At 38.3% G+C, this 25,871-nt stretch overlaps 1 protein-coding gene across 1 annotated transcript in view; it reads left to right on the plus strand.

Moving 5' to 3' along the window:
- ERMP1 (endoplasmic reticulum metallopeptidase 1) overlaps window positions 1-25,871 on the plus strand; it is a 101,585-nt gene that overhangs the window by 57,699 nt on the left and 18,015 nt on the right. The window contains exons 9-17 of the mRNA XM_050761696.1: window positions 3,689-3,835; window positions 4,474-4,566; window positions 5,310-5,522; window positions 6,399-6,619; window positions 10,993-11,167; window positions 11,872-12,062; window positions 15,760-15,912; window positions 18,771-18,973; window positions 19,844-19,959. Of these exons, the coding sequence (XP_050617653.1) occupies window positions 3,689-3,835; window positions 4,474-4,566; window positions 5,310-5,522; window positions 6,399-6,619; window positions 10,993-11,167; window positions 11,872-12,062; window positions 15,760-15,912; window positions 18,771-18,973; window positions 19,844-19,959 (1,512 nt within the window). The remainder of the gene's footprint in view (window positions 1-3,688; window positions 3,836-4,473; window positions 4,567-5,309; window positions 5,523-6,398; window positions 6,620-10,992; window positions 11,168-11,871; window positions 12,063-15,759; window positions 15,913-18,770; window positions 18,974-19,843; window positions 19,960-25,871) is intronic.

The raw sequence follows: 25,871 nt of genomic DNA on the forward strand, positions 1-25,871 counted from the left end.
TGGTGTAATATTTGAAAATCGATCTGTGTAATTCACTACATTATCAGAATAAAGGAGAAAAATTATGTCAATTGATAATCTCAGGATGATCATCTCAGATAAAGAAACAGGGACATGCTCTTCTGTAACAGAACATAGATCACACTCAAGAAATATTAATATAAAACTATAATAATGCATATTCAGATTTTTCCAGTTGTTCCATTAATGTCTTAGCCATTTAAAAAAAAATCCGGGTGCCTGGCCAGGATCAAATATAGCATTTAATTATCATGTGTTATTAAATAAATCATAATCGATCGAGACCATCCTGGCTAACATAGTGAAACCCCGTCTCTACTAAAACATAGAAAAAATTAGCCGGGCATGGCGGTGGGCGCCTGTAGTTCCAGCTATTGGGGAGGCTGAGGCAGGAGAATGGCGTGAACCCGGGAGGCAGAGCTTGCAGTGAGCCGAGATGGCACCACTGCACTCCAGTCTGGGCAACAGAGCGAGACTCCGTCTCAAAAAAAAAAAAAAAAAAGGAAAAAAAAAAAACCATAATCATTGTTTAACACATTTCAAAAAAAGTTGAAAACTTAATTGTTGTAAGGTGAAAATCTTTTTAACCCTGCCTCATGGAAGAGGGTGGATTGCCTTGCCAGCCTAGGCATTTTTTTTTACCTCTCTTCTCAAATACAGCTTCCTCCTATCTAAGAGGAACTATTATCCTAATTTTTAAGATAATTAATGATAGTTGGGCTTTACCTGTTTTTCAGTATGGTTTTCGTCATATTTTTTAGTATAAATTTATTAATATCAAATAGTAATATTTTAATAATAGTATTTTAATATGAAAAGGTCTCATAATCTATGTATTTTCCCGTCATCACATTTCTTTTTCCTTTTGTATTTGTGTCCTTCTCAGTGCATCACATCAGGATGCATGTAGTATCTGTCTCATTATTAATGATACTACATTTTCATCATTTGATTAAGGTATTTATTTGCCAGATTTTTCTACTGTTTCTTTCTTTGTATAAGTTACTGATTTCCCCTTAGTGGTAGATACTTTAGGCAAATATCCTGTTTGTCATAAAACTTTGATCCTAGTTTTAGCAATCTTTGATGACTCTTGTCCCCAAGCATTTTTATTACAGTGTTTACCCAATGCTAACACTGAGTTTCTGGCTTCATCATTCTTCCTGTAGGTCATAGTTGGAATTCTGCAAGAAGGAAGGCTTTCCATTTTCCTTTTTTTTGGTTTGTTATTTCAGTACTTTATGTATTTTAACTTTACTCTGTATAATATATTTTCTGTTACTATTATTTATTTTGTTGCATGAATTGTCCCAGTTTAGGCCAGTGGTCTCTATTTTGAACCAGTGCCTGAGCCCCTTTGACATGTCTCTTAGAGTACTTGCTTACTTTCTGGCACAGGTGTTTCAACTTACCTTGTACTTCACTAGTCCCAGACCTGGAATCAGCCATTTCTCTAAGGAGACTTGGTTTCTTTTCGTGAGGAATAGTATTCAAAGGCAAATGGTGCTAGATATAGTTTTTCTTTATATTTATCTTGTTTGGAGTTGGTAGACCGTTTTAAATTCATGGCTTGAATTCTGTCAGTTTTGGGAGATTCTTGGCCATTAAGTCTTTAAACATTTACCTTCTCTATTCTATCTTCTGTTCTTTTGGGACTCCAGTTACTCACATTTGTGTATTTTCCAACCTTTTCTTCTTTTTATGCTTTAATTTTAATCCTTTCTTCTGCTGTATTAAACTTCGTGTTAAGCCCGTTTATTAAAATTCTCAACATCAGCTATGTTTTTTAGTTCTAGGATTTCCATTTGTAGGACTCTTTTAAATAGATTATACTTGTCTGGTGAAATTATTGATATGTGTGTTTTTTAAAACGTATTAATCATAATTATTTTAAAATCTGTGTCTGATAACTCCAGTATCTGGATTACCTGTGTGTCTATTTCTGTAGTGTCCCTCTGCTTTTTTGGGTCATTTTTAATTTTTAATTTTTATTTTTTGAGATGGAGTCTCGCTCTGTCACCCAGGCTTGGAGTGCAGTGGCATAATCTTGGCTCATTGCAGCCTTCACCTCCCAGGTTTAAGCAATTCGTCTGCCTCGTCCTCCTGAGCAGCTGGGATTACAGGCATGCGCCACCATGCCTGGCTTATTTTTATGTTTTTAGTAGGGGCGGGGTTTTGCCATGTGGCCAGGCTGGTCTCAAATGCCTGGCCTCAGGTGCTCTGCCTACCTCGGCCTCCTAACGTGCTGGGATTACATGTGTGAGCCACTGCACCCAGCCTTGGTCATTTTTTAAAATGTAGGAAAGCAATTTTGTAATCGGTGAAGTTACTAAAACAATATTCTTAGATTCCCTGACATTCAATTACTTGGTCTGTTTACCTCAGTAAATATGTTGCTAAGTTTTGTGGTTACAACCCCAAAGTCTTGGTGGTTTATAACAGCAAAGGCAAATTTCTCGCTCGTGTTGCATTTAGGTTTCTGAATAACTGCCGTTATAGTCCACGGTTATTATGTTCCGTGTGTCTTACTCATTCTGGGATCCAGGCTGAAGGAGAAGCCCCTATGAGGGATGTATTGATCTAACAAATCAAAGTTAAGGATAAGTATGAATAATGTTAATGCCTTTGAAAAGTCTGCCCAGTTGAGGGTCATATCATTCCTCCTCACCATCAGTTGGCTGGAGCAAGTCATGTAGCCACGCCTGCAGTTAATAGGTGCAGAAGTGTGTGTACTCATTCCCCAGGCAGGCATTACAGAATATGTGGCAAGAGCAGGAATGTATAATCCTTTTTTAGTGAGGGAAGAGTGAATAATTAAACATATAATTATATAATTTTATAAAACAATTTATCCCACTATCCTACAGGAAAAACTCCCATTTAAAAAAAGCTGTAGATGTGTGAGATACAGATGGTAAATTATTAATAATGATAAATTATAAAAAGTAGAACTTTATGGCATATTCAGTGAAATGTTAAGCAGTTATCAAAATGATCATTGTAATACAGATTGAGCATTCCTAATCTGAAAATTTGAAATCCATAATGCTCTACAATTCAAAACTTGCGCATTGACATGATGCTCAAAAATGTTCATTGGAGCATTTCTGATTTTGGATTTTAGGATTAGGGATGCTTACTAGTATAATGCAGATATTCCAAAATCCAAAAAGTCAGAAATCCAAAATACTTCTGATTCCAAGCATTTCAGATAAGGTATACCCAATTTGTATCTAGCAACATAGGAAAATGCATTTAATATAATCTTAAGTGAAAAAAAAATGTACAAAGTATATATATCTTCATTGAGTACAGCTATATACACACAATCCTACATTAGTAAGAAAATTAAAGATGTAAAATGGATAATAGGCATTTTAGGATGATAGACTTATGAATGATCTTTCATTTTCAGACAGACTTTTGTATTGCTATTATTTTATGCTTTAATTTTATTTTCACAAGAGGTTTTTATTCTAAAAGTCAGACACATATATCAGAGAAACATTGGAAACTACAGAAAAAGGGATGAAAAGGTACATATTGGACCCATCTCCCAAAACCACCACTTTAACTGTTTTCTATGTGTTGAAAAACATCAGTATGTTAAAAAAAAAAAAAAAAAAAAGCCTGAATACTTCTATTGTGTTGTCACCTTTCATTTTAGGTCCTGAAAATCCTTGGTTGGTTCAAGCTTATGTTTCAGCAGCTAAACACCCTTTTGCTTCTGTGGTGGCTCAGGAGGTTTTTCAGAGTGGAATCATTCCTTCAGATACTGACTTTCGTATCTACAGGGATTTTGGGAACATTCCAGGTATATTGTCAATGGTTATGGCCTACTGTGCAACATTCATTTATCAGAAGTGAGTTTTACATCTTGAAAGTTTGTGAGTAAACAGCATTTTCTGAGAGCAAATTCACAGAGTTTGTTTCCTTTTTTTAAACTCCATACTAATTTAAATGCTTGCCTCCTCTAGAATATGTCATCTTTCCCTATAGTGTGACAGAACAAGGGTGAACTGTTTAGCACTTCATTCCCAAAAGATGGTAATAGATCCTTCAGGGGTCTTTCATTGTTGTCTTGCTTTGCCAACTTCCTTGGCAACTTGTATATACAACTAATTTGAAGTTAAAATTTGGCTCTGGCCTGGCAAGAATGTAGGTGGCAAAATTTTGATGACCTCTCAAACTCAATATTCCTATCCTTACTATGTGACTTGTAATGCCTACCTATGGAGTAATATACTTCTTCAATCATTATATATCGAATTATGTACCAAAGCTATAGACTGTGTAAGAATTTGGAAGAGAATTTATATCATTCATTTGTAAATGTGACAAAGTGGTCGTGCCACTGCTTTGACATTTTGTCTTTTAGGAATTTATTAAACAAATAGGCCAAAAGCAAGGTTGGTCTTTAAAGAAAAATGACTTTTTTTTTCTGTGTCTTAGGAATAGACTTAGCTTTTATTGAGAATGGATACATTTATCATACCAAGTATGATACAGCGGACAGAATTCTAACAGATTCCATTCAGAGAGCAGGTTGGTATTCTAATTTAGACTTCTGATATACACTAAGATGGAATCTTAGGGTTGATATATAAACTTGTGGCCTGTGTGTTAGGAGGCAGTATGCAATGTGAATGAGCTAGGGCTTTGGAGTTGGAGAGATGAGATAGTGTAGCAATTAAGGTCAGGAATATTCATTGTGAGGAAGTGAAAAAGGAGTTGGCCCAGGGTTGGGAGGATTGCTGAGCAGTAAGAATGTAGCTCTGTTAGTCTCCCATGATGTTTTCATATGGAACTCTACTAGCTCTCCTCCTTGATTTTTAACACATGTGTAACAGCTTGTTCATATTTGTGAGCTTCGTGAAAGGCGTTTGTCTCTTGGTTCACCACTGAATTTCTGATATTTAAAGAGTGTCTAGTACAGTTAATATATATTATTAAATGGGTACCAAGAAACAGCCATTGGATTTGTCAACAAGGTACAATTGATCATAGAGAATAGTTCTAATAGAAGGGAAAAGATACAGGCCAATTGGCTGAGCATCTGAGTGGAGAGGAAATGGAGAAGGGCGGGGGATGGACCTTATTTGAGAAATTTAGTAAGAAAAGTGAGGGAGAGCAGTAGGATGGTAGAAAGCGATTTCTGTTCACATTCTTCCTAACCATTTCTTCATTCAAACAGTACATGGTTTATTTCTGCTTCAAATAGTTGTACGTGTAAATCACAAATAGTTTATTCAGCCTTTTAATCTTTTTTCTTTTTTTTTTACTAATAGGTGACAACATTTTAGCAGTTCTTAAGCATCTAGCTACATCTGATATGCTGGCTGCTGCTTCTAAGTATCGACATGGAAACATGGTGTTCTTTGATGTGCTGGGCCTGTTTGTCATTGCCTACCCCTCTCGTATTGGCTCAATCATAAACTACATGGTGGTAATGGGTGTTATTTTGTACCTGGGCAAAAAATTGTTGCAGCCCAAACATAAGAGTAAGTATTTTCCTCTAAAACCACAAATACTGGCATTGCTGTAGAATTTTATTGAAGTTTTTCAGTTTGTTTATATCTTCCCAGAAAGCTAAAAATCTTCAAGACAATATTTGCTTTATATTGTAAGAAATTTTTAAATATTAAATTAATGTGCTTATTTTACTTTTAGTCTTGGTGAAGCAGTCAATTTTTATGTATTTAGGCACTCCATAAAAGTACCACATAGAAGCTATTGAAAAATGGTTTGTACAGATTGGCTTCTAATGAAAAGTCCCGTTAGAAAGTCTGCACTACATACTAATAGCTAGTATGGACCAGTGTCCTGAAGTATGAGTGAACTGCTTGTGGTTAAATTGTTTCTTTTATTTGAAATATTTCTGCTTGAAATGTTTCAGAGTCTAAGTTGCTGTGTGCTATTACGAGATAAAATATTTAGCAGCAATTTAAGTAATTCTTTATCACCACTTATTTTCCCCACACTCCTTATCTTCTTATGTTACCTTCTTTTAACAACATTTTGTATGGAACTTTGCCTTCCATTCTTTCTAATATTTTGATACACAAAGCATACCAAAAGTGAAGAAGATTAAGACTACCCTCTTCCTTCATAAGGAATGTACCTGAACTATTCCTAGAAGATTTATCTTTTTGAGTGTTTAGTATCTAGAGACTCTTAATAAATGTTACCTGAATATTATTATTTGATACCTCCCTTGTTCTTGTGTTTAGCCAACCTCAACACTAGGACATTTTCATACTTTTCAAGTACAGTGGGGAGTTTTTTGTTTTAATGTTTGCCCATTTAGGTCTACTGACTGGTTATATAATTGATTTGATGAAGATGGTGATTTCACCTTTTTGTTTTCTCTTCATTAGCTGGTAACTACAAGAAGGACTTCTTGTGTGGACTTGGCATCACTCTGATTAGCTGGTTCACTAGCCTTGTTACTGTTCTCATCATAGCAGTGTTCATCTCTCTTATTGGACAGTCTCTCTCATGGTATAACCACTTCTATGTCTCCGTTTGTCTGTATGGAACTGCAACTGTAGCCAAAATAATATTTATACATACTCTTGCGAAAAGATTTTATTACATGGTAAGTGTTGGTATATCTGTTGATTTCTTTCTGTTGCCTCCGAGGACGGAAGATGAACTTAAGTGGGATTCATTGTATTTGGCCTTTTGAGTGCTAAAAAATTGTCCAGCATGGTTTTAGAAAATGTACCCATGCTGTGTTACTTTTCTGAAAGATTTCTTATTCTGAGGGTAATGTCACAAAATTCAAATGAGGTTATAAAGCTGGACTGTAAACAGTGTCAGGGTAGTGGTGACTGGAAGTCTTGTTAGCACAGCCTTCTACTGAATTTGCTGCAGTATTTGTAACTATGGCCTGGGCTCACTCACTCATTTATGTTACTTGAATATCTGTTCTCCCCCGGAGTGTAAGCTCCTTGAGGATAGGGATGGTTTTATTTATTGCTGTATCCTCTGTGCTTAGGTAGTGTCTGACACACAGCACTAACACACAGCAAGTATTTGTTGCCTAAAAGAGTGTTGTACTTAAAGTTTTCTCTTCAGTTTTTCCCTCACTTTTTTCTTTGAACTGTATATTGTTGATTCAGATTCTGCATGCATGTATGTCATTGGAGTTAAAAGACACATTGCTAAGGAAAACAGAGGGAAGGGAAATAGGGTTCCAAATGATTTATACTGAGAATATTGTTACATTATTATGGTTTCAAATGCATAAATTTGTTTGGCAAAAATAAAATTAGAAATTAGGGCTATGGGCTGGGTGCGGTGGCTCATGCCTATAATCCCAACACTTTGGGAGGCTGAGGCAGGCCGATCGCTTGAGCCCAGGAGTTCAAGACCAGCCTGGGAAACATGGTGAAACCCTGTCTCCACAAAAAATACAAAAAATTAGCCAGGTATGATGGTGTTTGCCTATAGTCCCAGCTACCTGGGTGTCTGAGGTAGGAGGATTACCTGAGCCCATGAGATCAAGGCTGCAATGAGCTGTGATTGTACCACTACACTCCAGCCTAGGGGACAGAGTGAGACCCTATCTCAAATAAATAAATAAATATAAATTTAAAAAGCTGTAAAATAATAGGTCTAAAAATGAATTACAGTGAAAGAGAGAGTCATGGTTTCACATTGTCTATGTGAATTAAAGAGGAAGATCTTTCTTAGCTCCATGTAAGCCTACTGTTTTCTATTTATCCTGATAAGGATTAGAATGAGACATGGATGATTATAACCCAGCATCCTTCTACAAGTATGTCTTTGGTATCTGAACCTTGGTCTCAGTTTCAGTTAATGTTGGGATGTGTTCTGTGGAACCCTTCTATGTTAGCAGCCCCTGCTGAAGAAAGGTTCTTTGAGGTTAGCCATCTGCTTATGGTTGAGCTCATATTTTTATCTTAGTGGCTTCAGTTCCCAAAAGAATTACACCATGGGACTCAATTTCACATGCTTATTCTTAGTGTAACTGTATGTAACCAGAGTGTGGCTGACTATTGTTGTTTGGGGCAGAAGTAGGATAGAAATGGGTAATAAAATTTCATTTACTTTTTCTAATTTCAGTTGTCTGATCGTGACACTTTAGGGTAAAAGCACAACAGAAAGAGTGATGTGTTTCATTTTCTTTTCACAAATATTCTTTAAGTGCCCAGTGAGCATGGTACCATAAGAGACTGGGCATGGTGGCTTACACCTGTAATCCCAACACTGGGAGGCCAAGGCAAGGCAGGAAGACTGCTTGAGGCCAGGAGTTTGACACCGGCCTGGGCAATATAAGTAAGGCCACATCTCTATTATTTATTTTTTTTTAAAAACAAGAATGATGCCATAAGAGAGCCATAAGAATGTGATCTCTTTCTTCGAGGAGCTCTCAGTTTCATTTGGGAAGGTGTGGGAATGACAATAATTGCAATATGTTTTGGGATGAAGTGAGACTGACATATAAACTGTGCTGTAGGAATACAGGGGAGGCGAGATAAATTTTGCTTGTGGAAGTCAGAGTGGCTGAGATGGCAACATTTGAATTGTTTGCTTTTTTTTTTTTTTTTGGAGACAGAGTCTCGCTCGTTCTGTCGCCCAGGTTGGAGTGCAGTGGTATGATCTTGGCTCACTGTAACCTCTGCCTCCTGGGTTCTAGCAGTTCTTGTGCCTCAGCCTCCCAAATACCTGGGACGATAGATGTGTGCCGCCACGCCCAGCTAAATTTTGTATTTTTAGTAGAGACAGGGTTTTGCCATGTTGGCCAGGCTGGTCTCCAACTCCTGGACTCAAGTGATCCGCCCACCTTGGCCACACAAAGTGTTGGGATTACAGGCATGAGCACCTGATCTGAATGGGGTTTTTGAAGCATGTGTTGAAATTTACTAGGTAGGGAACAGATTGATGAGCGGTTTAAGGTAGGAATGTATAAAATGCGTCTATGTCAGTTAGTGGACAGTCCAGTGTGGTGAAGACAAGGGGGTAGTCCAATAACTGGAAAAGGAGGCCAGTGTGAAGTGGGAGCATGATTCTAAAAATCAATGGGGCCACTATTAAGTTTTGAGCAGGTTAGTGAGAAAATTTGTGATTTTGTTAAAAAAACTGATAACAGTGTATAAAGTGGATTGGAATGAAGCAGGAGTGAGCAAGGGATAAATAGAGGTGAGGAGGAAAATAGATTTGAGGGATGTTTTATCTTTGGTACAGTTTGGGCACTTAAATTGAGATCTTTGTTTTTAAATATCTGAGTGGCATTCGGCTTCAAATTGAATTATAATAATTATTTTCTTAATTTTTTTTTTTTTTTTGTGATGAAGTCTTGCCCTGTCGCCCAGGTTGAATTGCAGTGGTGCGATCTGGGCTCACTGCAAGCTCCGCCTCCTGGGTTCACGCCATTCTCCTGCCTCAGCCTCCTGAGTAGCTGGGACTACAGGCGCCCACCACCACGCCCGGCTAATTTTTTTGTATTTTTAGTAGAGGCGGGAGTTTCACTGTGTTAGTCAAGATGGTCTCGATCTCCTGAACTTGTGATCCGCCTGCCTCGGCCTCCCAAAGTGCTGGAATTACAGGTGTGAGCCACCGTGCCGGTGTTGATAATCAACGCTGTGATACCAACACTGTGTTGATAATTTAAGTATTTAGCAACTGTAGCCTATCTTTCATTGTTGGGAGCGGGAGGGATTGTTAAATGAACTGCAACTTGTTTTGAAAACATGTCACAGCAACTCTTGAGCCCTTGAAGTAGGATCCCTTAGATTTTGTGATTTTGTAAGAAAACTGATAACAATGTATAAAGTGGATTGGAATGGAGCAGGAGTGGGAAAGGGATAAATAGAGGTGAGAAGGAAAATAGATCTCCCTGCCCTGAGTCATACAGAAATGGGAAGGTAGAAGAAGGAGAAACTTTAATATGTCTGTTTCTCCATTTCCATCTTTGTATTTATGCACTGTAATTAAAACTTCCATGTTTGTGTGAATAGAATCACTCATGCAGATGTTAAAATGTATTAAGTTCATATTAGGCCAGGCACAGTGGCTCATACCTGTAATCCCACGTGCTGTGGGAGGCTGAGGTGGCAAGATTGCTTGAGGCCAGGTGTTTGAGACCAGACTGAGCAACATGGCGAGACTCTGTCTCTGCAAAAAAAAAAAAAAATTTTTTTTTTTTTTTCAACTTAGCTGGGTGTGGTGGTGTGTGCCTATAGTCCCAGTTACTCAGGAGGCTGAGGCAGAAGAATCACCCAGGAAACTGAGACTGCAGTGAGCCGAGATCGCACCACTGGACTCCGGCCTAGGCAACAGAGCGAGAATCTGTCTCAAAAAAAAAAGTTTATATGGCAACTTTATTTTGAAGATGCATAGTGCTACATAGGAACCCTTGGACTTTAAATCTCAAAAAATATAAGATCAAATTTTATAATACGAAAGCATGAGGAATACAAGAAGGGGGCAAAGGTGCAGTGCAAGACCAATTGGAGATAGAAAAGATTCATTAAGCCAAACTCCAAATTGCTTTAAAGGTGCTGCAGTTTTCCGGGTGTGGGCTGTTGGCGGTGCTGCAGCAGTTTGTAATGTTCATTCATGGGTCATTTCTCTAGTTTGCTTGAAACGGTGTTTGGAATTGGCATGAACTGAAAAGCTTACAGAGATTAATGTTTTTTAGGAGAGTCCTTTCTTCTATTTTGGAATATTTCTACTTTTAGCCTAGTAGAAGAAAAGCATAGATTATATGGATGATTTATACTCTATATTGTTAAACTGCCCTTTCTTGTGCTACAATTTGAATTTACTACTTCATGATGGGGGAAGTAGCTTTGTTAGTGTTTACTTTAAATCGATTTAAAGAGCAGATGTGTTTAAAACAGAACGTAGCTTGCCTGAGTGGTGGAAATTGTGTTACTATAATAAAAGCTCTTTATGAATGACCTGTGAATGATACTACTTGTGTATTTTTCTTTCTTTCAGAATGTCAGTGACCAGTATCTGGGAGAAGTATTTTTTGACATCGCGCTGTTTGTCCATTGCTGTTCTCTTGTTACCCTCACTTACCAAGGACTTTGCTCGGCGTTTATTAGTGCTGTCTGGGTAGCATTCCCATTGCTCACAAAGCTCTGTGTGCATAAGGACTTTAAGCAGCATGGTAGGGTATTTTAGATTTTAATATACATGGGAGAATACCTTAAAATATTTAAGGCTTTCAGGGACTCTTTCTTTTTTGGTTTTATTGAGTAGGCTTTCTAAATTGTTAGTTTTTTTTTTTTTTTTTTTTTTTGAGACGGAGTCTCACTCTGTCCCCCTTGCTGGAGTGCAGTGGCCGGATCTCAGCTCACTGCAAGCTCCGCCTCCCGGGTTCAGGCCATTCTCCTGCCTCAGCCTCCCGAGTAGCTGGGACTACAGGCGCCCACCACCTCGCCCGGCTAGTTTTTTTGTATTTTTTAGTAGAGACGGGGTTTCACTGTGTTAGCCAGGATGGTCTCGATCTCCTGACCTCGTGATCCACCCGTCTCGGCCTCCCAAAGTGCTGGGATTACAGGCTTGAGCCACCGCGCCCGGCCTAAATTGTTAGTTTTTAAAAGTTTTCATACTACACAAATTATCTTATGCCTTATACCCCATCCCTTTCTCATGTTTGTGAACACATACTAATATATTACTTGTATATTTTGCTTAATTCTTACTCATATTTTATCCTGAGTGAAAGATCCTACTCCAAGTTAACATACACCCTTAAGGGCAAGAGTCACATCTAATTTCTGTTAGGGTACCAGTGCACACCAGTAGTATAAAAATTTATATCTCACTGTAGGATTTCATAATGTGTGCTTTTTTTTTCTTTTTCCCTAGGTGCCCAAGGAAAATTTATTGCTTTTTACCTTTTGGGGATGTTTATTCCTTACCTTTATGCATTGTATCTCATCTGGGCGGTATTTGAGATGTTTACCCCCATCCTCGGGAGAAGTGGTTCAGAAATCCCACCTGATGTTGTGCTGGCATCCATTTTGGCTGGTTGTACAATGATTCTCTCTTCCTATTTTGTAAGAGAAAATGTGTTTTTTCTTTTTCTTCATTTTTTTATATGAGTATGAATTTAGCCATACTAGATTCTGTGAAATAGTGTTATGTGTACTTTATTGAGAAAATCTGAAGCAGAAGAAATGGTGAATGACTGTGCATCTTGTAAATTTGGTATCATAAGAAACTGTAGAATAGAGTTTGTTGTTGCTATTTAAAAATGTTTTGCCTCCCTATCCTTCCAAATTCTCTGATATACCTCTTTTCAATAGCCTTTCAGATACCTGAGTATGAATTTGTGGAGCTTTTACCAAGTATGAATTGTTTGAGATTGCCTGGTGGTGAATGATCCTAATAATGTATTTTGAAATTACTAATTAGAGGCACATGTTAATAAATACATGGGTAGTTTTATTAGTGCTGTTAGAGCTAGTGAAGGAAGACTAATTCTGATGAGGCTTTTTTCATTATCATTCTACTACCTTGTTGCTAGCACATGAAAGTTCATTAATTGAGTCTATTATGACACCCAAACATGCCTTCATTTACCAAATAATGAAATGATCCGAGGCCTTGCCATCCTCATTTGGCCATATCAGTGTCCTGCCCTAGTAAGGAGAGTCCTGTGTTTGCCATCCCTTTTTTTCTTCCTTTGGGATTCCCAGAGGGAAGAAAAGACAGTGATGCAGAGTTTAAGACCAGATCCCCTATGGGTAGAGTAAGCCCCAAGCAAGGTTTTGCTTTGGCTTGATGTCTACCTCCAGGATCCAAGATGGGCCCCTCCAGAGAAGGCAGGTCTCTGTTTTGTGGCTTTTTTGATGGAAATTCCTAAGAACAAAAAGTAATTACTGAACACTTACAGGTGCACCTTGAAATTCGAGGATAGGGAACCAAATAGGAAAAGGAGCTATGACTTTATTACAGTTCTTTTCTTCATGGAGATGATAGTGAGCCTTTTCACACTGACACAGTAAAGGGCATTCGTTATCCCTTTATTTTGTGGAAGTCAGGTTCTAAAGACAGCAGGTGAGGAAAATACTACACACATGGTCAGCATCATCTATGGAATTCCCTTATAGCCAGTAAAGCTTTATATATGTGGCTTTGTGTATATAGATAGCCCTGTAGAATAATTCTTATGCATGTTATTGTTTGAGGTTGGTTGTACTAGTCTTAAAAGAGATCTGAGCCTTCCAACCATTTTACTTATAGTATAATTATTAAGGATAATTTAAGGATAAGGATAATCCTTATTGGTATTCATATGTATGAAAAGTTCTAAAATGTTCTGTAGGGTTTGCTGCTTTTGGGTTTAATAGTAACCCTTATATCATCTGTATTTTTGATAGCTTTGCTGTTTTAAGGATTGAAGGAGATAGTGGAGTTTTGTCATCTATAGATTAGGTTCTAATCTAATCTAAAGTCAGGTAGTTATGAACTGAATGCTCCCACCCCCATGTATTTGTTAAATTATAGTCATGAATGGGAGCTATGGTTGTTCATAAAAGATGACTCAGATATGGGACATTTAAATTCTGTTCAACTGATAATATGAAAGGGGGCAAAATGAACCCTGGAGATGTTCATTGTGGAAATGGAAAATGTCCCCAAAGCATGGAAATCTTGGAAACCAGAAGAAAGGATCGAAGGGTCTTATCTTCTAAATTATATTTTATTGGGAAAGCTTTTGGAGAGAAGACTGCCTCTTGGAATACTTTAGAAAGCTCACTTAATTTTCATTATAATGTGAAATAGCCCGGCTGCACTTTGATGCCATGAGTTACTACTCTTTTAATCATTTTCTTATTTGTGTGTAGCAGTGTTAATGACAGTGGCTTATTAATAGAGTAAGACTATTTTCTTTGGGTAATGGAGAATTGAACCACAATGTGTATTTCAGACAGCTTTCCCTTCAGTCCTTGGGGATTTATTAAATATATCAGCTAGAAAGCAATTAAAGTCTTGTCAAGCAATCAGGTTTTTTTTTTTTTTTTTTTTTTTTTTTTGAGATGGAGTCTCGCTCTGTCACCCAAGCTGGAGTGCAGTGGTGTGATCTCGGCTCCCTGCAACCTCCGCTTCCTGGGTTCAAGCAATTCTTGTGCCTCGGCCTTCCTGAAATATTGCATCCTGTGTCACTCTAGGTTCTGAGATGGGTGCAAAATAAAATGATGAGAAGCATGAAAAGGGACTCTGAAATGTCCATTGTGTGCTGATGACTGAGCTGTTTCTGAGTTGTCTCCTCCTGAGCCCACTTGTATCAGCAGTCCCCATTTCAGCTCTCATTCAATCAATATATGTATAACCATGATGGCCCAGCAGAGGATAACTTAAGGACACCTATTAACTGATTGCTTGCTGGGCAGGGTGGCTCACACCTGTAATCCCAGCACTTTGGGAGGCTGAGGCAGGCGGATGACTTAAGGTCAGCAGTTCAAGACCAGCCTGGCCAACGTGGTGAAACCCTGTCTCTACTAAAAACACAAAAAAATTAGCTGAGCATGGTGGTGCACACTTGTAGTTACTCAGGAGGCTGAGGCACGAGAATCGCTTGAACCTGAGTGTTGAAGGTTGCAGTGAGCTGAGATCGTGCCACTATACTCCAGCCTGGGTGACAGAGTGAGACTCTGTCTCCAAAAAAATAAATAAAATTTCACATTCATGTTATTTTTCTACTTATGGAAATAAGTAGAGAAATAAAAATAAGTAGAAAAATAACATGAATAAGGCAAAAAGGGGAGCTGGGTTTAGATTTCATGTTTAGAGAATACCAATATTCCATCCAGAGGCATCTGCAACAAAACAGTACTAGCTTTAGGTCTCATGTCTCACGTTTGTATACTGTGAGTACAAAAATAAGACAGAGTACCTGAGGACTTGAGGCTGAGTTAGCAAAACAAAATGTGTCACCCTCTCTGTCCCTCTTTCTCCTGGTATTCACATTATTTAAAATGTGGCTTCTTAGAACAATTTCAAATTTCATATAAAAGTTTCCCCAAATGGCTTCCTCAGACCCTGTAAGAGATCTGTGGACGTATTCTGTGAGTCGTGTGTGTCCTTTACAGGTTTTAGTTCAGTGATTTTATTATGATTAAAAATATTTAGGATTTTCTAGATGCCAACCTTGAGACTGAGTCATTTACATTTACTGCCTAGATTTGTTGTTCTGATTGTGTTGGTGTTGGTTAATTGGTCACCTAAAAGGATAATATTACTTTGTAATGCAGTTTTTCCTCATATGCAGGTCCACTGGCAAAGTCTTGAAGGTACATCTGTATGCCAGTTCAGATGAATTTCGTATTTTGACACATTTTAAAGCAGTATGAGTGGAATCTGAGTTTTGTCCAAACAGATCTGCCTAAAGTGTATCTCTGGTTATTTAATGAATAGTGTATTACATCTACATTTCTGTTCTTTTTGCCGATTAAGGACAGCGACAGTCCTCAGTTTCCTTTTTCCTTGTTGGTTTATGGCTGCGTGCCAAAAAGGTGGCACCATCATGGCAGATTGGAGGCATCTGGCATTTTCTTGGTTCTCACCTGTAATGGAACTCTCCTAGAGTTAGTGCTTTGTTTACTAGATGTTAGAGTATGCTAGCACCTGCTGATAACTTTTCTTCAGGGTCTGTTAGTTAATACTTGTTAAAAATAAAGTCAGTTAAAAACACCTTTCCCCCACTAGTATAAATTTGTAATATTTCTATGTTTGTGGTTTATATTTTAGATTAACTTCATCTACCTTGCCAAGAGCACAAAAAAAACCATGCTAACTTTAACTTTGGTATGTGCAATTACATTCCTCCTTGTTTGCAGTGGAACATTTTTTCCATATAGCTCCAATCCTGCTAATCCGAAGCCAAAGAGAGTGTTTCTTCAGGTGAGCAGTTTTGCATGAGCTATTTGAGATATGGAAAGGAAGACTTGTATGTTTTGAGCTTCAGTAGTGAATAGCAAGCACAACTGACTTTTCTGCTGTTGACCTATTTAGTCATACTCACCTTTTTTGTGTGTAAGGCAGTGAGGAGAAGACTGACTGTCAAGAGGCATTCTTATCAGTTAGACATATATCTCCCAGGAGACTGAATTGGAAATGTTTGCTTGTTTTTATTACTATTCAAATTATAAAGTGGCATCTAATTGGAAAAACAAGAGCAAATATGTATTATAGAATAATGAGTTTTTAGAAATATAGATTGTAGTCCGGGCGCGGTGGCTCAAGCCTGTAATCCCAGCACTTTGGGAGGCCGAGACGGGCGGATCACGAGGTCAGGAGATCAAGACCATCCTGGTTAACACGGTGAAACCCCGTCTCTACTAAAAAATACAAAAAACTAGCCGGGCGAGGTGTCGGGCGCCTGTAGTCCCAGCTAATGTAGTCCCAGCTACTCAGGAGGCTAAGGCAGGAGAATGGCGTAAACCCGGGAGGTGGAGCTTGCAGTGAGCTGAGATCCGGCCACTGCACTCTAGCCTGGGCAATAGAGCGAGACTCTGTCTCAAAAAAAAAAAAAAAAAAAAAGAAATATAGATTGTAAAAATGTATACAGGCTGAGTAAAGTCTGAACTATCAACTGGCAAAATACAATTGATATTTAGAAATGCTAGTAAAATTAATCTTAAGTAACATTCAAAGTGATATGTGATAGTGAAACTATAACTTGGAAAGGGATTAATAAAATGAGTTTTAGGACTTACTTTCTTTTTTCTTTTTTTGAAATAGAGTCTTGGTTTGTTGCCCAGTTTGGAGTGCAGTGGAATGATCTTGGCTCACTGCAACCTCTGCCTCCTGGGTTCAAGTGATTCTCCTGCCTCAGACTCCCAAGTAGCTGGGATTATAGGCACCCGCCACCATGCCTGGCTAATTTTTGTATTTTTATTGGAGACAGGATTTCACCATGTTGGCCAGGCTGTTCTTGAATTCCTGACCTCAGGTGATCCACCCACCTCGGCCTCCCAACGTGCTTGGGATTACAGGTGTGAGCCACCACGCCTGGCCAGTTTGAAGACTTATTTTAGATCTCAGGTTATTCTTCAAATTTTTTAGGCCTGGTACTATAAAGCAGTAAGCCTCAATTCTAGTCATCTCTGTTAGAGATGGCTAAATTGTTAGCTTTTCTAAATTGTTTTTAAAAGTTTTCATGGCCGGGCGCGGTGGCTCAAGCCTGTAATCCCAGCACTTTGGGAGGCCGAGATGGGCGGATCACGAGGTCAGGAGGTCTAGACCATCCTGGCTAAAACGGTGAAACCCCGTCTCTACTAAAAAAAAAATACAAAAAACTAGCCGGGCGAGGTGGCGGGCACCTGTCGTCCCAGTTACTCGGGAGGCTGAGGCAGGAGAATGGCGTAAACCCGGGAGGTGGAGCTTGCAGTGAGCCCAGATCGCGCCACTGCACTCCAGCCTGGGCGACAGGGCAAGACTCCGTCTCAAAAAAAAAACAAAAAAACAAAAAAACCCCACAAAAAACCCCACAAAAGTTTTCATACTACACATGCCTTATACTCATCCCTTTCTCGTGTTTGTGAACACATACTAATATATTGTGTATTTTGCATAATTCTTATGTGTATTTTATCCTCTCTAAGTGAAAGATCCTACTTCAAGATAACATATACCCTTAAGGGCAAGAGTCACATCTAACCTAGCCAAACAGAAATGCCAGAGGAATTATACCTAGATAATTATTCAAGGACTTAAAAAATTAAAAATACTTGAAATTAGGAGATTTTGAAAGGGGCCAAATAACACTTCCTTTTTATACTCCTGAAGAACACTGTGATAAATTTTATGTGAGATTTTACAATTTGTAAAACCTTTAGTGAAGAACAGATTTTTTTTTTTTTTTTTTTAGGAAGTTCGGTGTGTTTTTCGTGATGTACTGTTTTATAATTATGTCAGTAATACTTAGGAAAAGCTGGATTTTTATTTTTAAAAAGTCATTTTCTGATTTGTTTGGGGGTTCTCTTTCACTGTGCCAGAAGTTGGCAGACTTTTCCCGTAAAGGACAAGATAATATTTTGGACTTTGTCAGCAATACAGTCTGTTGCAGTGACTCTCTTTTCCAGCGCGAAAGCAGCGATAGAGTATACCCAAACAAATGAGTATGGCCATGTTCAAATAATGGTTCCTATATAAAAACAGTCAGTGGACAGTTTGCCCTGTTGGCTGCAGTTTGCCAGTCCCAGCCCCTGCCCTATGCAGTGTTTTTTTTTTCTTCTCCTGATTGGTATTCTTCAGGATGTTTTTTGCCGTGAATGAAGTTATTTCAAATGGAGCACGGTGCCTTTTCATAGAATTCTATTAGGCACAAGGCTGTCCTCTAGTGGTGAGCTGCAATTGCCGCTTTTCTCTGCACGTGAATTAGCTTCATAAAACACTAAAAGGGAAATGAGTGTGTATGTATATATGTATTTGTTTTAAATCCTTATCTAAAAGGAGCTGTAACATTCACGTTTTTTAAGTCTCAAATAGTAAGTTTCAAAAAATTTTATAGGAAACCTAAATATACTTGGAAGATACAATAAAACAATAATCTATATATCTATTTTCCAGTTTAAATGAACCCTAGCAGTACCTTAGCAACGAACCCTAGCAGTACCTTAGCAACCCTCAGTGTCTTACTCACTTGCTCCATATCCACATCATTTCTACGTATTGCCATACTCCATTTTTGTAATTTGGGGTGGGAATGTGGGTGTACTAGTTGAAACAGTTTTTTCACTAGTCTTTTTTTTTTTCAGCATGTGACTAGAACATTCCATGACTTGGAAGGAAATGCAGTTAAACGGGACTCTGGAATATGGATCAATGGGTTTGATTATACTGGAATGTCTCACATAACCCCTCACATTCCTGAGATCAATGATAGCATCCGAGCTCACTGTGAGGAGAATGCACCTCTTTGTGGTTTTCCTTGGTATCTTCCAGTGCACTTTCTGATCAGGTTGGTTCATTATTTTTCTGCTTAAGTTGGAGGTTAGTTTATTCTCAAGTCTTGTCACCATATCAGTACTCTTATCATTTAAACTGTCATCCTTTAATATACAAGTTCAGTGCTGTTTGTACTATTTTTTCTATCATTATGAAACTTTTTTTTTTTTTAGTGGAATAAAGCACTCACAAGAGTAGTTTTGCTTTTTCAAATTTAAAAAATCTTTTCTCTAGAGACCTGAGTAGTTAGAAAAGGTGGCCCTTATAACTAATATAATAGTAAGCATCTATCTCAAAAACTGTGGCCGGGCACGGTGGCTCACACCTGTAATCCCAGCACTTTGGGAGGCCAAGGAAGGTGGATCACCTGAGGTCAGGAGTTCAAGACCAGCCTGACAAACCTGGAGAAACCGTGTCCGCACTAAAAATATAAAATTAGCCGGGCATGGTGGTGCATGCCTGTAATCCCAGCTACTTGGGAGGCTGAGACAGGGGAATTGCTTGAACCCAGGAGGTGGAGGTTATGGTGAACTGATATCGTGCCATTGCACTCCAACCTGGGCAACAAAAGCAAAACTCTGTCTCTCAAAAAAAAAAAAAGTTTACTCTGGGAAGATTTTGTAGCTTGGCAGTGAAGGATTGGATGAGAAGAAATAGGATGGGTGGTGGAATCAAGATCATCTAGGTTACTCCTTTGTTCTTAACATTGGGAAGGTTTTATTACAAAATAACCTGAGTTTATTGGAGTTGACATTGCTTATCATGTCTATCAGTTTATTTTCGTACCCCAAAATGTGTTCATATATGCTGAACAGTTCTGTGAGTTACAGATAGCCATCAACTAATAAAGCACCCTAAATATTGAAGCTTCCTTTCCAAATAGGAAAAACTGGTATCTTCCTGCCCCAGAAGTTTCTCCAAGAAATCCTGCTCATTTCCAACTCATATCCAAAGAACAGACACCTTGGGATTCTATAAAATTGACTTTCGAAGCAACAGGTAAGTCATATAAAGTTTTTTCTTCCCTCCTTTACTTCTTAAACTTGTTGACAAGTGGCATGTATGTTTTTCCCTCAGATATATCACAGGAACCAGCAACTTAGGAAGAGCTTATGATGTTTCTAAAATCAATTGAAGCTGGTTATTACTTTTTTTTTTTTTTTTTTTTTTTTTTGAGATGAAGTCTCGCTCTGTCGCCCAGGCTGGAGTGCAGTGACACGCTCTTGGCTCACTGCAGTCTCCGCCTCCTGGGTTCAAGCGAGTCTCCTGTCTCAGCCTCCTATTTGGGATTACAGGTGTGTACCACCATGCCTGGCTAATTTTTGTATTTTTAGTAGAGACAGGGTTTCACCATGTTGGGCAGGCTAGTCTTGAACTCCTGACCTCATGGTCTGCCTGTCTCGGCCTCCCAAAGTGCTGGGATTACAGGTATGAGCCACCATGCGCGGCCGAAGCTGGTTATGACTTCTTTTTTTTTTTTTATTTTTTTTTTATTTTTTTTTTTTTTATTTATTATTATTATACTTTAAGTTGTAGGGTACATGTGCATAACGTGCAGGTTTGTTACATATGTATACTTGTGCCATGTTGCTGTGCTGCACCCATCAACTCGTCATTTACATCAGGTATAACTCCCAATGCAATCCCTCCCCCCTCCCCCCCCCCCCATGGCCCCCGGTGTGTGATGTTCCCCTTCCTGAGTCCGAGTGATCTCATTGTTCAGTTCCCACCTATGAGTGAGAACATGCGGTTTTGGTTTTCTGTTCTTGTGATAGTTTGCTAAGAATGATGGATTCCAGCTGCATCCAAGTCCCTCAAAGGACTCAAACTCATCCTTTTTGATGGCTGCATAGTATTCCATGGTGTATATGTGCCACATTTTCTTAATCCAATCTGTCACTGATGGACATTTGGGTTGATTCAAGTCTTTGCTATTGTGAATAGTGCTGCAATAAACATACGTGTGCATGTGTCTTTATAGCAGCATAATTTATAATCCTTTGGGTATATACCCAGTAATGGGATGGCTGGGTCATCATCTAGTTCTAGATCCTCGCCATACTGTTTTCCATAATGGTTGAACAGTTTACAATCCCACCAACAGTGTAAAAGTGTTCCTATTTCTCCACATCCTCTCCAGCACCTGTTGTTTCCTGACTTTTTAATGACTGCCATTCTAACTGGTGTGAGATGGTATCTCATTTGGTTTTGATTTGCATTTCTCTGATGGCCAGTGATGATGAGCATTTTTTTCATGTGTCTGTTGGCTGTATGAATGTCTTCTTTTGAGAAATGTCTGTTCATGTCCTTTGCCCACTTTTTGATGGGGTTGTTTGTTTTTTTCTTGTAAATTAGTTTGAGTTCTTTGTAGGTTCTGGATATTAGCCCTTTGTCAGATGAGTAGATTGCAAAAATTTTCTCCCATTCTGTAGGTTGCCTGTTCACTCTGATGGTAGTGTCTTTTGCTGTGCAGAAGCTCTTTAGTTTAACCCATTTGTCAATTTTGGCTTTTGCAGCCGTTGCTTTTGGTGTTTTAGACATGAAATCTTTGCCCATGCCTATGTCCTGAATGGTACTACCTAGGTTTTCCTCTAGGATTTTTATGGTATTAGGTCTAACATTTAAGTCTCTAATCCATCTTGAATTAATTTTCGTATAAGGAGTAAGGAAAGGATCTTTCAGCCTACTTATGGCTAGCCAATTTTCCCAGCACCATTTATTAAATAGGGAATCCTTTCCCCATTTCTTGTTTCTCTCTCAAATGGCTGTAGATGTGTGGTATTATTTCTGAGGACTCTGGTTCCATTGGTCTATATCTCTGTTTTGGTACCAGTACCATGTGTTTTGGTTACTGTAGGTAGTATAGTTTGAAGTCAGGTATGATGCCTCCACTTTGTTCTTTTGACTTAGGATTGTCTTGGAGATGCGGGCTCTTTTTTGGTTCCATATGAACTTTAAAGCAGTTTTTTCCAATTCTGTGAAGAAACTCATTGGTAGCTTGATGGGGATGGCATTGAATCTATAAATTACCTTGGGCAGTATGGCCATTTTCACAATATTGATTCTTCCTATCCATGAGCATGGTATGTTCTTCCATTTGTTTGTGTCCTCTTTGATTTCACTGAGCAGTGGTTTGTAGTTCTCTCCTTGAAGAGGTCCTTTACATCCCTTGTAAGTTGGATTCCTAGGTATCTGATTCTCTTTGAAGCAATTGTGAATGGAAGTTCATTCCTGATTTGGCTCTCTGTTTGTCTGTTACTGGTGTATAAGAATGCTTGTGATTTTTGCACATTAATTTGTATCCTGAGACTTTGCTGAAGTTGCTTATCAGCTTAAGGAGATTTTGGGCTGAGACAATGGGGTTTTCTAAATATAAAACAGGGACAATTTGACTTCTTCTTTTCCTAACTGAATACCCTTGATTTCTTTCTCTTGCCTGATTGCCCTAGCCAGAACTTCCAACACTATGTTGAATAGGAGTGGTGAGAGAGGGCATCCCTGTCTTGTGCCAGTTTTCAAAGGGAATTTTTCCAGTTTTTGCCCATTCAGTATGATATTGGCTGTGGGTTTGTCATAAATAGCTCTTATTATTTTGAGGTACGTTCCATCAATACCGAATTTATTGAGCGTTTTTAGCATGAAGGGCTGTTGAATTTTGTCAAAAGCCTTTTCTGCATCAATTGAGATAATCATGTGGTTCTTGTCTTTGGTTCTGTTTATATGCTGGATTATGTTTATTGATTTGCGAATGTTGAACCAGCCTTGCATCCCAGGGATGAAGCCCACTTGATCATGGTGGATAAGCTTTTTGATGTGTTGCTGAATCCGGTTTGCCAGTATTTTATTGAGGATTTTTGCATCGATGTTCATCAGGGATATTGGTCTAAAATTCTCTTTTTTTGTTGTGTCTCTGCCAGGCTTTGGTATCAGGATGATGTTGGCCTCATAAAATGAGTTAGGGAGGATTCCCTCTTTTTCTATTGATTGGAATAGTTTCAGAAGGAATGGTACCAACTCCTCATTTTTTTGGTTGGTAGGCTATTAATTGTTCCTCATGCTTGCTACTGTAAGTGTCCAGGAAATTATCCATTTCTTCTAGATTTTCCAGGCTGATAGTATTCTCTGAGGAGGATTGCTTGAGTCCAAGAGTTCAAGACCAGCCAGGGCAACATAGTGACATCCCGTCTCTACAAAGTTAAAAAAAAAAACAATTAGCTGGGCATGGTGATGCATGCCTGTAGTCTCAGCTACTTGAGAACTTCAGAGGCTGAGGTGGGAGAATCACTTGAGCCCAGGAGGTTAAGGCTGATAGCACCACTGCACTCCAACCTGGGTAACAGAGCAAGACCCTATCTCAAAAATAAAAATAAAAATAATTTAAAAAAAATTAAAAAATTTATTCTAAATTTATTTAATTAAAAAAATTAAATATATTTAAAATATATTAAAACATTTTTTTTGAATTTTTTTAAATAAAAATTTATTTTTGGAACAATGTTAGGTTTACAGAAAAATTGAGCAGAAATTATAGAGTTCTCATATCCTGTCCCCCGAGTTTCCCCTATTAATGTCTTGCATTAGTATGGTGCATTTGTTAAAACTGATGCACCAGTTTTAACATTGATACATTAATTGAAGTCTGTTGTTCCAACTCAGGTTCATTCTTTGTGTTGTATAGTTCTATGGGTATTGAAAAGTGTGTGATGCCATGTATCTACCATTACAGTATCATACAGAATAGATTTACCATCTGGAAATGCCCTGTGCTTCATCTATTTATCCCTCTTTTCTTCCCACTCTCCCTAGCAACCATTGGTCTTTTTATTACCCCTGTAGCTTTGCCTTTTCCAGATATTATATAGCTGGAATCATAGAGTATGTAGCCTTTTTAGATTGACTTCTTTCACTTACAAGTATGCATTTAAGGGATCCTCCATATCTTTTTGTGACTTGATAGGCCATTTCTTTTTATTGCCGAATAATCCATTGTGTAGATGTACAGCAGTTATCCATATTTGAATGAGGCTGCTATAAACATTCCTGGGCAGGTTTTTGAACTCATTTGGGTAAATGCTTAGGAGTGTGATTGCTGGATTTTATATATGGTAAGCCTGTGTTTGGCTTTGTAAGAAACTGTCAAACTGTTCCATTGACTAATTTCTCTGTTCTTTTGCCCATACCACAACTGTCATGATCACTGTAATTATATAGTAAGTTTTGAAGTTGGGTAATATCAGTCTTCCAACTGTTCTTCTCCAGTGTTGTGTTTTGTCTTTTGCCTTTCCATGTAAACTTTAGAATCAGTTTGTCAATACTCACAAAATAACTTGTTGGGGTTCTGATTGGGATTGTATTGAGTCTATAGATCACTGCAAGCTCCGCCCCCCCCGTTTATGCTTCTTAACAAACTTTAAGTAGGCCAGCATTGGTTCATGCTGGACTACAGGAGGCTGAGGTAGGCGGATTGCTTGAGTCGAGTTCAAGACCTAGCCAGGGCAACTCGTGATTCCGACCTGGGCATGTGAATGCATGCCTGTAGTCATCAGCTTGGGAAGAAATGATATTTTAACAATAATGGCTTTTCCTATCCATGTTGGAATATCTCTCCATTTTTTTTTATCTTGTTTGATTTCTTTAATCAGTTTTGTAGTTTTCCTTATATAATTCTTACATATATTTTGTTAGATTTATTTTTAAGTAGTTCATTTTTGTGGGTCCTAATGTATTAATAAATGGTATTGTTCATTCATGGTATATAGGAAAGCAACTGACTTTCATATTATCAACCTTGTATCCTGCAACCTTGCTGTAACCACTTATTAGATCTAGGAGGTTTTTTTGTTTTTGTTTTTTGTTTTGGTTGATTCTTTAAGATTTTCTTTTCTTTTTCTTTCTTTCTTTTTTTTTTTTTTTTTGGTTGATTCTTGAAGATTTTCTTTTTTTTTAGATGGAATCTCATTCTGTCACCTAGGCTAGAGGGGAGTGGTGCTATCTTGGCTCACTGCAACCTCTGCCCCCAGGTTCAAGTGATTCTCCTGCCTCAGCCTCCCGAGTAGCTGGGATTACAGGCACATGCCATCACACCTGGCTAATTTTTGTATTTTTAGTAGAGACGGGGTTTCACCATGTTGGCCAGGCTGGTTGCAAACTCCTGATCTCGTGATCTGCCTGCCTCAGCCTCCCAAAGTGCTGGGATTACAGGTGTGAGCCACCATGCCCAGCCTATTCTTTAAGATTCTCTAAATAGACATCATCTTCAGACAGTTTTATTTCTTCCTTCCTAATATCTATAATTTTTATTTCCACTTCTTGACTTGTTACGTTATCTGGGACTTCTAGTTTGATTTTGAAAAGGCGTCGTGAGAGGGGACATCTTTGCCTTGTTCCTCATCTGGGCAAGCTTCTAGTTTCTTACCACTGAGTATGTTGTTAGCTATATGTTTTTGGTACATGTTTTTTATGAGACTGAGGAAGTTCCCTCTATTCCTAGTTTACCAAGAGTTTTTATCATGAATGGGTCTTGAATTTTGTCAATTGCTTTTCCTGCATATATTGATATGGGCATGTGATTTTTCTTTCTTGGCCTTTTGATGTAATAGATGACATTAATTGATTTTCAAGTGTTGGACTGCTTTGCATACCTGAGATAAATCCCACTTGGTCATGGTGTATAAAACCTTTTATGCATCGTTGATTTGATTTACTAATATTTTGTTAAGGATTTTTGCATCTGTGTTCATGCGAGATACTGGTTTATAGTTTTCTTGTATTTGTTGTTGTCTAGCTTTGGTATTAGGATAATGCTGGACTCATAGAATGGGTTAAGAAGTATTCCCTCTGCTTGTGTCTTCTGAAAAGCTTTGTAGAGAATTAGTATAATTTCTTCCTTAAAAGTTTGGTAGAATTCACTC

This window comes from Macaca thibetana, chromosome 15 (genome assembly GCF_024542745.1).
Source record: "Macaca thibetana thibetana isolate TM-01 chromosome 15, ASM2454274v1, whole genome shotgun sequence".
Taxonomy (NCBI): Eukaryota; Metazoa; Chordata; class Mammalia; order Primates; family Cercopithecidae; genus Macaca; species Macaca thibetana.